This window comes from Porites lutea, chromosome 4 (genome assembly GCF_958299795.1).
Source record: "Porites lutea chromosome 4, jaPorLute2.1, whole genome shotgun sequence".
Classification (NCBI taxonomy): domain Eukaryota; kingdom Metazoa; phylum Cnidaria; class Anthozoa; order Scleractinia; family Poritidae; genus Porites; species Porites lutea.
The window spans coordinates 14,727,930-14,741,348 of NC_133204.1; the positions used below are offsets into that span (position 1 = coordinate 14,727,930).

General features: G+C 35.8%; 1 protein-coding gene across 1 annotated transcript in view; it reads right to left on the reverse strand.

The window, feature by feature from the left end:
* Positions 1–3,022: 3,022 nt before the first annotated feature.
* Positions 3,023–13,419, reverse strand: part of LOC140932610 (putative ferric-chelate reductase 1) — a 30,064-nt gene continuing 19,667 nt past the window's right edge. Inside the window, exons 13-20 of the mRNA XM_073382119.1 lie at positions 12,393–12,508; positions 11,835–11,921; positions 8,384–8,481; positions 7,226–7,284; positions 6,236–6,409; positions 3,715–3,773; positions 3,335–3,428; positions 3,023–3,101 (exon numbers count right to left, since the gene is read on the reverse strand). Coding sequence (XP_073238220.1) covers positions 3,336–3,428; positions 3,715–3,773; positions 6,236–6,409; positions 7,226–7,284; positions 8,384–8,481; positions 11,835–11,921; positions 12,393–12,508 — 686 coding nt within the window. The 3' untranslated portion in view covers positions 3,023–3,101; position 3,335. The remainder of the gene's footprint in view (positions 3,102–3,334; positions 3,429–3,714; positions 3,774–6,235; positions 6,410–7,225; positions 7,285–8,383; positions 8,482–11,834; positions 11,922–12,392; positions 12,509–13,419) is intronic.

The window sequence follows — 13,419 nt, forward strand, 5'->3', positions numbered from 1 at the left end:
AATATAAGTGTACTGTAAACTTTAATTTGTATGAATGGTTTTAAAGTACTTCTGATTTAAAGGATAAATTTTGCAACTTATAATCTAGCCTTAAACCTCAACGATAATGGTCACGTGACTTTCGAAATTCGAATTAGGTAAAGAAACAAGTCTAGAAACAGTGATACATAATATTTTGAAAAATAAGATCTTCTTTCTATAAAGGTCTCTGGTAACACACAAGATTTCATAAACTAACTTGGAAGGACCCTCTCCAGTAACTAACCCTAACTAATTTCACCTTTTTTAAGGTCTGTTACGGTTAAATTCGAACTCATTAGTATGTTCTTTCTTCTTCAAAAATGCTTAAATAAAAGCGCATCGTAGCTATTAAAAGGAACAAATCTCGCCCAATATTACACCGACTGATTTGCCGAACCCGCCGAAGATACAGTTGAATTAAAATTAAATATCAAGTTCATCCACTTACAATATTTATTTTACAACTACGACTTTTTACGTGCCTTTTACATGCACATTCATACAACAGTGCTAAGTGTCAGCAAATTAATGGGAAAAAAATAAATCCTATGTTTTCATTTTGTTATCTTGTCTTTTTTTAATTTTCTTTAAGCAACTGAAAACAGTGTTTGTAATGATGTGATTTCTATTCTGATAGCCTTCGTTTGACCCTAAAGCAGTAATAGGTGGTTTTCACGTTACGTCATCGCCGCCATGCTGGTGGACGGTAAACAAAAGATCGCTCCTTAGCTCGCTTTGTTTGTCCACCAGCATTTGTTCATTTCATCATTGTTATTTGTGTCTCCCGAAATTGCATGAAAACCACCAATAAAATAACAAATTTTTTTGACGGAAGTTAGATAAATTATTCATTCAGAATATTTCTCCCTTTCTAGCTAGCGTCGACCTAATTTAGTAGATGTTTGCTATTGTATGGAATTCACGATCGACGTTAATGCCCAACTGGTAAAATAGTACAGTGTAGTTTGAAGCGGTTACCCACGGACGTCGCGCACGGACAGCGGCTTAGCTGTTTACTAGCAAAAAAAAAGAAGAAAGATCAGGCACTCAAGACGAACTATCCAAATTACTGTGCCCAAAATATCACTTCGGCCAGAAAAAAAATAATTCCATACCCTAAAAGAGCCAAGGAATGGGAAAAATATTCGAAGAAGAGAATTCTACATAAATGTAAGGATGTTATGATCTTGGAAATAAATTGAATGAATAATTAACCCATTTCCAAATTCGGCTATTGGTATAGGTAATCACATGATTTCGAGTGCAATTTGGAATAAATAAGCAAGAGTAAATTTTTCAAGGACCAACAAAAGTGCACGAGCCCGTAGGGCGAGTGCACTTTGTGGACTTTGAAAAATTTACAAGTGCTTATTTATTCCAAATTGCACGAGAAAAATCATGTGATTACTTATTAATAATATACACGAAAAACATAAGTACAACAACAAATTTTGACACCGCGCGCGTTTTTAGTTCATTCAACTGATTGGCTGAAACAGACTACTACCTTTGTCAAATTCAAACTTTTTCAAGGCCAAAGCTTTCAAAATCATTCAGCTTAGAACTTGGAAATGTGCAGGGATTGATTTTGTTTGGTCACGATCACCAGTCTTTTAAAGATAATTCGGTTTACAATAATCAGCAAAGTAAGTATTTTAAATTCATCCTCGATTATGAGAGCTCGGCGTTTACAAGAAGCATTTACAAGAAGTATGTACTGCCGTTTTGAAATCAGGAGAACGCTTCGAACAGCCAAAGATGAAAGACACTTGCAAAGGTTTTTTCAACGACTGTTCATCATTGTCTGTTCCTGATACCACATCATAGCTGGATTCATGGAGAAATTTTTTAGATTTAAAACCGGAAAATGAAGGAGGCAATTTGTTTTCTTCCGACGCTGCCATCAATGGGTGAGTGGAGCCACAGTTGTTGTGATGTCGGAAACTGCCAGTACTAATATAATATTTGCTTTTTCTCAGCACTGGGGTTTTCATTATTTCATTTATAGCTACTGCAAGAGCTCGTAGCTCTTCTTCGTCGGCTTCATCGTAGTCGTTAAGGAAATTTATACCTCTGTAGCCTGTGACATTGGGGATATGTTCCGAACTTACAATCTAGTTTGCTTTCTTCAGCTTCCTGACTAAAGTTTTCCTCGCACAATGATTCGTAAACTTTTTTCTCACTTTCTTTAAGGCTAGTACCAGCTACGGATACTTTCATTACGTTAGTTATGGTATTTTCGCCCATTGGTTTAGTTTGAACCAGATGTTTAAATTTCGGTTTCGTTTGCTACTGAGGTAGAAAAAACAGACCATCGCAGAGGTCTTCGCTCCCGGCAAAAGACTCAAAGAAAGCAACCGGACACCTTTCTTCTCCAACAAATAACGTACGTGACTTGACTTATCATGGAAAACTTGTATCCTTGTTCATTTAAATGCCTGAAAAGTGTAGCTGTCATGGTTTGCGTGTGGTTGCCACCGTTTTTGTTCTTTATTTTTTTACTTTAGCGAAGTCTGTTATAAGTAGCTTGTCTTTTAGTTTCTCTGGCTCATTTTCCTCGATTTCGTTGACAGTATTTTTCTCTTAGCACCGCATTTTCAATACATTTAGCCTGAAAGACGTACTTTTTACTCTGTTCGGGTTTTTGGAATATTTTTTAACTTTTTTATCGTTGTTTTGGGTACAAAATTAAATCCCGTCGCCGTTTGCTGAAAACCATGGCCATTTTCTTAAATTTTGTTGTTAAAACAACTCTAATCTGATTGGTTCTTGGTGGTTTCTTTTGTGTTTTCCGCCAATCAGAAACCATTTGTAATTGCACTCGTGTTACAAGTTTTGCACTAGTGCTACAGAAGATCTGCACTCCTTTCTCAGCCAATCAGAATTGAGTAATTTTTCGTGTATATTATTATATGATATAAAGCACAGCTAAGCACGCAGATCTTGCACTGTGTTGTCCACCGAACCTCCTTTATTTAAATAATTCTGAATAACAAACTCATCCTCATTCAATAAGTTTATTATTCAAATGGCATTATAAGGCATTCCTTTCCTCCAGATCCTCTAAAATTTGGTATTGCCTGCAAGAAACAGGGGAAAAAAAATAAACAAATAATTTGGATAAAAGGTCTTGAGGTGTTTGTTGGCATAGATAGTAATTAATAGTTATAAAATACTATATTCATTAATTGTGCTTTGAAGTAGAGAAATAAGATGTCCATTTTCTACCAGCCCAAGTGGCTTTGACGCCGACGGTCAAAGTAAAGAAACTTGTGAATACTAAGGAGAATACTTTTAAAGCTGACATTCTCACCTTATTTTAACACCAAAAGTAGAATTATAGTCAAAGCTACACTTGCTCCATGAAGGGTGACAAAAACAAACATGAAACTTCTAATCATTGCTTCCTGAATGTAAGAAATACATTAAAAGTTAAAAGTTTGTTAATCTTGATAAAAATGTTCATCATAACAGTTAATCCATCTAGGGCTTTGACTGAGTCATTACTCAGGGAATTTATCGTTTCTTTTCAGGTTATTATCAGTTTAAGGTTATGACGTCTATTTCAATTCCAGATCTTTGTGATGTTCATGGTTAATTTTAAAGCCTCCTTTATCACAAAATTGCATTCCTCAATCTTGTAACATTGACTACCAGATGAATTTGGAATAATGTGTAACATGTTCAACCTACCTTCATTGACATTTCAGTCTGCGGCTGAGTCTGATGTCCCGGCACCTCCATTGGAATGTCTGCAAATAACATTATGTTCATTCATGTAACAAAATCAGGGAGTGGCAAGTTTGTGGAAATTGCAGATTTTGTAATTGTAGAAAACAAAAATGTTTTAAGGGTAAACACGAATGAGCGTGTTATGAGTGGTACTAATCTAGGATTATTTTGATCCTACAGCTGTCCTGCCCGGTCATACTGCGCACTAATAATTGTATCCTCACGATATAATTTTATTTCGATTTCCTTCATAACAGACACTGCAACTACTCAGCCAGGTACTGAATTTTCTCCGTTTTTGCCCAGGAATCTTATTGTTTTCAGTCCCTCCTCCCAGGCTCTGAAAATTGTGTTCATCAGGGCTAGATGGCGGAGATAATTTACCTTCTCCGTCATCAATATCTACTTTTTATTCGCTTGTTGACACCAATAATGTGGCAAGAAACAAAACGTGTCCATATATAACTTACATGTAAAGGTGAAGAGATTCCCATTGACGTACAAGTTGGCGCGCGTTTTATTTATGATCTTATTCCCCATTCGATGTTGATTTTATTCTCTTCCAACCCACCACCGCCCTCCTCCCCGCCCCCTCCCCCCAAAAGGTTTCAATTTCGTCCTTACTTATACCAGTATTCCATGGGTATAAATTTCCGAATACTAAATTTTACCGCTGACGTACTGTGTATGATCAAACAGAAGCGATGAAAACCAAAGCTGTTTTAGAGTAAACTTATAACAATATATATGGCTAGGTCTTTCTATATATTATGTTTGTTTTATTATCATTTTGCCATACACACAAAATATACATGTAAAATTTTAAAAAAGATGAGGCAAGGGAGCCCAAGGAAGCCAATAAGGCTTGTGGACTACCTTTAAAATTATGTTATCTTAAATAATTACAATACTGACATCGGCAATTTAACTCTAAGAACACACAATTTGTTTGGAACATAGAAAATGATCATTAAATAGGATAAAAATAGAAAAGGCTGAACGTGTAAGTGCGAAAACGAGACAGAAAAGGTGAGAAAAAATAATGCAAGAATAAACGAGAAAAAAAAGCGAAAGAAGCGAAAACCTACACACAAGCATTAGGAGAGCTAAAGTGAGCTTATACCAAAAAAAAATGACTTAAGTTTAGAATTGAACAAAGCAGTACTAGAGGCATTCTGAATTTCAGAGCTAAGGGAATTAATTATTTTGGGCCCTTTAAAACGAAGTGAAAATTTCCTTACATTTGTCCTGTAGTAGGGCAAATGGATGGAATTCTTACTTCTAGTGTTAATACATAAATGTACGTCACAGTTAAGCAAAAACATGTCATTGAAACTGTTAGGAAGAAGGCCGTTTTTATAAAGTTACATAACTTTACCTATTTGGAGTTTGATAATATCTTCAAATTTTAGAACTCGTAAGTTTACAAAAATAGGATTGGCATATGCATCAAAAGAACTCCTGGAAACTATTTTAAAATCCCGTTTCCGAAGATTAATCAAACGCTCAAGATTTGACAGATAACTTCTGCCCCAAACACCCGCACAGTAATGTAAATAAGGATAAACTAAACTATAAAAGAGAGTACATAAGGAGGTCTCATTAAGGCAGAAACTTGATTTGTAAATAATGCCTACTGATTTTGAGACTTTTCTTACTACGTTCTCTATTTTAGATTTCCAAGATAAGTGTTCATCGAGTATAACTCCCAAGGGCAGAATTGAACTTCATTTAAACGATCAATTTCAAAAAATGTCAGCCAAGTTTTTGCCGGTTTTGTTTTGCTTTAAATAGAATAAAATTTTATGTTTTTTGTATGTTAATAGAAAGCTTATAAGCCTGAAACCAGCTTGATAGTTTCTTCAGTCCGTTATTCACAATTTCCATCAGTTGATTTGGGTCATTATGAGAAAAAATTATGTTGGTATGATCGGCCAAAAGTATGAAATCAAGGGCCTTTGACACGTTACACAAGTCATTAATGTATAACAAAAACAATAATGGACCTAAAATCGATCCTTGAGGCACTCCAGATTTGATGTATTTAGAGGAAGAATTATAGCCATTGTACTGTACAAATTGAGTTCTACAAGAAAGATAACTTTTGAACCACTGTAATGCAACACCACGAACCCCATAAAACTCTAGTTTAGCAAGTAGGATATCATGGTTCCCGGTGTCGAAGGCCTTGGATAGGCAGGTCAATAAACAGACCCAAAGTAACTTTTCCTAGATCAATCGCATCTGAAAGTGTATCATATAATTGAATTAACGTATAGGCAGTAGAGTGATTTTTCCTAAAACCATATTGATTATTAGAAAGCATGTTAAATTTATTCAAGAAATTGATCAAACGATTATAACGAGTCATATTTGACACTACGTTATAAAACGTTTCTTCATCGAGTCTTTTTTTACACCACACAAAACTAACGCCACAATTATTATCAATAGCAATTAATCTTAAAAGAATTGCTTTTACCTGCGGTATTGCCCATTGAGACACTATTCTTTTCTTTGTTTCGCTTTGAAAGGATCAGATACAACTCAAACATGAGTATTAGGACCTCTCCAATGTAGAAAGCTATCACTGCATATAGCCCTTGTTTTCCCAAGTCGACCTCTTGAGTGCAAAGTCCATAGTAGATTGATACAACTGTGAATCAAGTAATAATGAGAAATTAAAGCTTACTTTGCCATATTGTTAGCTCGGGTAAGAGGGCTGATATACTTTAAAAACATCAGCAGCGTGTTTTACAAAACGTCAAACGATAGTAATTGCTTGACTTTCGGACAGTTTATTATACTACGAAAATTAGTCAAATTCCGTGATTTTTTCGGAAGTTTTTCTGCCAGATGAACATTTTTCATTTTTCCCCCTCTATCATGATAATTCCAAAGGCATAGCTTGTCAAAATTCGGACTTTGACCCAAGATATCAGCCTGCTTTATTAGCCACTTCGGGTCCCCCGCTTTCCACCCAGCTGACATTTGATTCAATCAAAAAAAAATCTTAAATCGCTGGCAAAGTCATCACTGCATTATGAAAGAAAGAAATTGGTCACGTGACGTTATGATATCTTTCACGCAGTATATCGGGAAATTGTATAAAAATAAGTCAAAATTAAACAGACCTAATACAAAATGCAATTAGTAAAATTAACTAAACGATTGAATTGAACAAGAAATTTATTTTTATACCCAATAAGGTAAACATGTGTTTGGAAAATTTGGTCAACTGCAAGTGTAACAAATCATAAAGAAAACGATGTTCCATAAATTACAGTCGAAGACGATTTCAGTGGAAAATATCTGCACGACGTTTTGTGGTTTATTGCTAAAGGGATTTTATAGTCAAAGAAGATACGATCCAAGCTCGGTCTCATAAGTAAAATTTATGAGATAAATATAAATAATTCCAACAACAACAAAAAAACAAGGGGAAATTATCGACTCTTTGTAAAAGACGTACCTGCCATAATTAGTGCTATAAAGCCAACACTTCGGTGAGACCAGTTAAAAATGTTACGCCTGAAAATACATTATACAACAGCTAATTTTCATAACATAATCCAACCGATGGAGTTGTTGAGGAAACGATAATTGGATGCGCAAGGTGCGTTCAAAGAGAAAGACGTCTGTGAACTTCTGACAAACAGTTTAAAAGAAATTTGGGAATAGTCAGCGCTCACCCAGGGCATACTGTTGGAATATATATATATATATATATTTGTTATATTCCTAGACTTTCACTCAACTAAACAGTTTTCTCGGTGACATGGCCTTGACTAAAATCAAAGTATCCCGATCGTGATACATTAAGCAATGTACCCCGCTCGGGTTACATTAGAGCACGTGATCAAAGCATAGAGGAAAGTGGGATGACAGAAGGCGAGAAGAACACTGCCAGTTTTTTTTCCGTGAATGAACACAATAACATAAACATGAAGCCTCAAGCTAAGAAACAACGATTTTCAAAGTTATCCTAGAAGAGAAACAGTAGCCAGTAGAGGAAAAAGATGTAGAAAATATAAGGAAAGTACTTTGTAAATCATTCATTCAGTGTTTCTGAGAACTAAATTTGTGTTCTTGTAAGTACCGAGTCGACTGTTTTGATTCGCTCCGCTTAAGCGTATTTTTTGTTGCTGCCTAAGTACTTGAAGTGAAAGTCTAGAAATATAACAAACACTTAAGGTCAGGTCCCTCTGTAAACCAGTTAGTTTTGTTTTCCTCGGGATCTGACATTAAGTGTATAATATTGCGCGTTGCACAATTCAACAAGTGAAAAGAAAAGGTGAAGTTACAAAAAAAAAAAAGCTTAAATGCATCTACAATTTCTTATATAGCAAAAGAACTGGGAGACAAATCAGTTTTTGAGAGGAAGCACTGACACTTCTCCTTGGTCCTAAGACACTAGGAAATACTGCGAAAATAAAGGCCCAATATAAACCTCTTCCACAATGGCGGCTGATCATGATTTATTCTTTTAAGTGTCATAATCAGCCTTTCTGACTTCGTTTAAAAGTATTTCTTTTGTATTTTGCACATGCTAATGAGGTCAGAAAGGCTTATTATCATACTAATAAAAGAATACATTAATAGGCCGACATTATGAAAGAGGTCTGTTTACCTGGGTGCTCCAGGATGAGGTCTGAATGCTGCCATAATTGGCTGAACAATGGCAAACGCGATGGCAACGATTCCAAGATATGGATGCGGTCCAGCACCCTGTATAATATAATATATAGATTTAAGCAAAGCAACAAGCGAAGCTCCCGTTAATGCATTTTTAATTTACTGCAAACACTGGACTCTAAACTATTCTCGATTTTCACTCACGTGATAAAGCAGAAACAAAAATGGAAACCTTTTAATACAGAAAGTCTAGAATTTGGGAAAAGAAAGAAGATAAATATACAAAAAGCCTTACCAAGAATCAGGTCTATGCAATAGTTCATATGCGAGGTATTCGGAAAAACGTTTTACCCAAATTTATAAAGCTTTGTATGGAGATGCCATGTTTGTGTCCCTTTCAGGGGCACAAATATGGCCGCCGGAAACCATCAGAAACATCTGTTTTTGAGTTTTCCTACTCATGCGTGAATTCTTCGCTTGAGGAACTCATAAAGATTAAAGTAATATTTATTTCTAACACAAGGCATGTTTAGATAGCAAAATCTCCAAAACTCCGTAATGTTTTTAACCCACATAAGAGCTTTCCCGGCCGTCAGCTAAATGCCGCGTCACGCAAAAGCCTGGAAATTCAAGCGTCCTGTATCGCAAAACAAAGAACCCCTTTGAACCGAAAATTTGTTGGTATAAAGGTTTTAAGGTGCTCTAGTATCACATGAAAGTAGATAGGCGATAGTTTCTTAGTTTGAATTTTGGTGACGTCATGTGAAAACCAAGAATTGAAAAGACCACAAATCTATACTAAACTTTACGGGAAACCCATATGACTGAAAAACATAAACTTGAGCCCGAGATCAATTAAAAGCTAACAACTGGTCAGCAGAAACTTCAAAAACATGTGACCTCGATGAGCCGGTACCTGAGCCCGCGATACAGTCATGTGACACTGGTCAGCGGATACCTTTTTCACACCTGTCAATTGACCATATTATGGATGTCTATTATCAGATTAAACACAGGTTACAGGCGCTCACACTCGCTAGAAAATTTGACATTTCACATTGGTTTCCATGTGGTGCGGATGAACGGGCCGACGGTCACTAGATTACCAACTGGGGCTCTGCTCGCGCGTGCTTCGCGCTCGCGTGGAGCTTCGCTAAAACAAGCAAAAGGAAGGGAAAAAGGTCAAAATAGGTTATCGCTCGCTAAGATGATGCGTTTATTGAAGAAACCTAATCAATCACCTCAGTTTAGTTATAATTTCGTATACTAATATCATGGGTGACGAATTACTCCTTAATTTTGTAGGGAATTTCAGCATTAACTTGTAATTTCGCATGTAAATTACAAAATTGCCATGGCAACCTTCCATACGTCTCAATGCCAGGATGGCAACGAGGTTTTAAAATTTTATGAATGAAGATTTCAGGGCATAAAAAGACGTTGGAAAACTTAAAAAACACACGAAAAAGCACATCGAGAAGGATTGTAACAGGTATTTTGTCGAGAAATTCCGAAAATCCTGAACTTAAGCCAAATTTACTGCTCTTAAAACTATTGAGAGCGTGGAGTTCTCCGATAGATGCGATAAAACCAGAATAAACATGTCAAAAATCCACAATTGCAATCGTAATTCGTCACCTACGATATTAATAGCTAAATCAAATGATATGCTCGTGAAATCAGGGAATAATTTCACGCGCGTTTTGTCCAAATTCTAATAATTACTAGTACGATTTGGACAAAACGCACGTGAAATTATTCCCGAATTTCACTCGTCACCATTTGGTTAGTATAGGTAATAGCATGATTTGTAGTGATATTTGGCATAAATACCACGAGTGATATTTCAAAACTGTTACACGAAATTTCACGAGCCGTTAGGCGAGTGAAATTTGAGACAATTTTGAAATATCACGAGTGGTATTTATGCCAAATATCACATGCAACTCATGCTATTAATTGTTTATACTACTAGCCGCAAAAAGTTTGTAATTTTCACATGTGGGTATTTCAAATTAAGCTGAAATACAACTGCTCTAAGCCAATCAAATTGCAGAAATTTCTCATGTAGTAGTATAACACATATTACCCTTTACGAGTTTAATCAAGGTAACCAAGAAATGACTTTTATGTTCAGCAAGTGACCATACACTACATTTTGAGTAATACAGTAGAACCCCCCCTCCCCCGCCCCTCCAGTAACTGGAACTCTGAAGGGAAACGAAAAACAGTTCGAGTTAACGCGGTCGATTGCAGAATTCAATTTGATATATGAAATATTTAGCAATTAATGAATGAGGCTGAGTAGGATATGAAGAATCAAGCAGATCGAGGAGGCTTAATTCTTCATATCCTACGAAAGTCGAATTCATTAATTGCTTTATTATTCATTCAAAATAATTCCTAGTTTAAAAACGTAGCTAAAACATGCTACCCGTAATCGATGTTAAGTTCATCTTCGATATAGCCTAGTTCCAGCGGTATTTCTTACTCTTAAAACGAGTGAAATGTCCGCCATTTTTTTTTTTTTTTTTTTTTCACGACCAAAACAACTCGACCTCGTCCCGAGGTCTTCTCGGTAACAGTGCCTTAACTTGTAGCGGGCTGCATTTTTGACGTCATTTGCTCGTTAAACACAAAATTCTTCCAAATTTGGTCATCAGTCACTGGTTATGGTGAATTATGCGTGTACTTTTAGCCAATAAGAACTGGGGAAATATTTTGAGTGGATAATAATGATCGTTAATGATTGTTCAGCACTTCAGTGTATAGTGCAGTGCATATTTAACTTATTTCATCAAAAACGGTAATATAATTTGGCATTTTTTATGATAAAACGTGATCTGCTCGTTGCACCAATTAAAATCAAATTGATGTAGTGTTGTTATACAAAACGAAGAGCTAAATGAATGGATGGCATCCGAGTGTAATTTCGAGTTATTGGAGTAAATTTCAGTGAATTTTTAATCAAGGGAAATGAAATTTCGTTCGAGTTAGTGGGGAATTCGAGTCGTCCGAGTTCGAGTTAAGTGAGTAAGAAGGAATTGAAAATGACTGAAAATTGGGGTGAAATCCAAGGGGAATGGGGCTTTGTTTCGAGTTATCCGAGTTCGAGTTATCGGGGCTCTACTGTATGGATTTGACTGCGAGATAGCTCTCCATTTAGGATGTATTCAGTTCTTCCGACTCTCGAATAGGAACACAACGAATATCCAGGAATATCTCTTCCACCTGTTCGTTGCATGTCTTGAATAAGGGGAAAAGAATGATTGGATTGAACAAAATTGACTATTGACTATCCACAGAGGATAGTTCTTGGAATTTTCCTTTACAGAAGAAGAACAAAAAAACTAGTACTGAAAAAAAAACTATTCAGCAAAAAATTAAAAGAAGATATCGTAACTTATGACGTTTTCATGAATTTGAAGACGGAAAAACAAACTTACCGAAGACCACCCTCCAACCTTAACGAAGATCAATATTGTTGCAGAGATCGTTAGTAGCAGTGTTATGGTCATTAGCGAACGATGCACCTGTAAAATGAAGAAAGAAAACCAGTTGCTCGCGGCTGTTGTTTTGAATAGTAACAGAATCAGATTGAACTACAAATTTTCAGTCCAAGAAGTTTAAGCCGGAGACACTGTATATTACGATCGTATACGTCCGGACTAACAGGAATTGAAACTGACGCTCTCGTGACTCTGACTCCAACTGAACAGGGTAGGATAAATCGCCTTCTCAGAAAAGATCGATCATTAAGGAGCGCATTTCACCACTTTGCAATTTACACGGCTTTTACCTTAATCTCTTCTTTATCTTACCCTTCTTCAACCTATATATTAGTATAATATAACAAAAATAGATTTCCTCCGAAAAGAACTAAGGCTCGTGAATTTGAGGTCCATACATAATAAACTTCAATTATGAGAAAAGAATTTAGTAACAAATTCCTATAATAATACTTTTAACTTAGTTTAAATTTTGTTCCTTTTCACCCTACTAACCGTAAACCAAGCTTTTTCTCCCAGCAATTTTCTTGGTTCCCAGACTTCGCGCATGTATCGTGCCGTGAATAAGCCAACAAATGCAAACAAAACCCACGCAAGCGTCATCATAATACCTGGATATATGAGATAATTTGACCATACTTGACAACAAAAGGCAAAATGACAAGAAAAAAGAAAACTCAAGAGGTGAATTATTCCTTAAAATTTCAAAATTTCATTTCGTATGCCAACGTCAGAGGGACTTAATTAAATATCTTGAAGTGATTTTACGAAGATGGTAAGGACATGATTAGCTTGAATAAATTTTGGAAAAGACCTTTTCCCCGACACCAACACGATGCTTGGGCTGACAATACAGCGATTTGTGTTATATTTGTCCACCTTTAAGGTGCGTAAAAACGGGCAACGAAAAGCGTGCAACTTGTCTTGCAAAACTGCTGCAGAACAAGTTGAACAGCGATTTTGCGCGTTTTACCACCCCCATCAAACCTGTTACACGTTTTTTGTTGCCCGTTTTTACGCACCTTGAGCTTCAAATAATTATGTAGATCTTAGCGGACGATCTCTATAGCTATGTGCATGATAATTCTTTATATCGTACTTAGCCTCATGATATACAACCATCTCTGAATCTTTTTCAGTTTTGTCTTTTGAAATGGATTGCAATATATATGCAAATAGCTAATTGGTACTTAATTTCGCGTTTTTCGCGATTGCAGAAAAATCGCAAAAATAAAGACCCCGCGAAATTAAATAATACTAGTATAGAAAATTCAAATCACAGAAAAAAAATTAAAGTAGTAAAAATATATACAGAACATTGATAAACAATATAACTTGCTACAACTGGTTTTACTGGTAAGCTCCGTTTTGAATCTTCCGTAAGTGAAATAACATTAATTTGCAAAGCTTTCACACATTGCTTTTCCAGTTTAACTAGAAATTTGAAACCTTTCAGACTTTTTTTAAATCAATGAAATTAAGCTGACAATGCCTTAAGAAATCGCGAAATTTAATGCCCTTA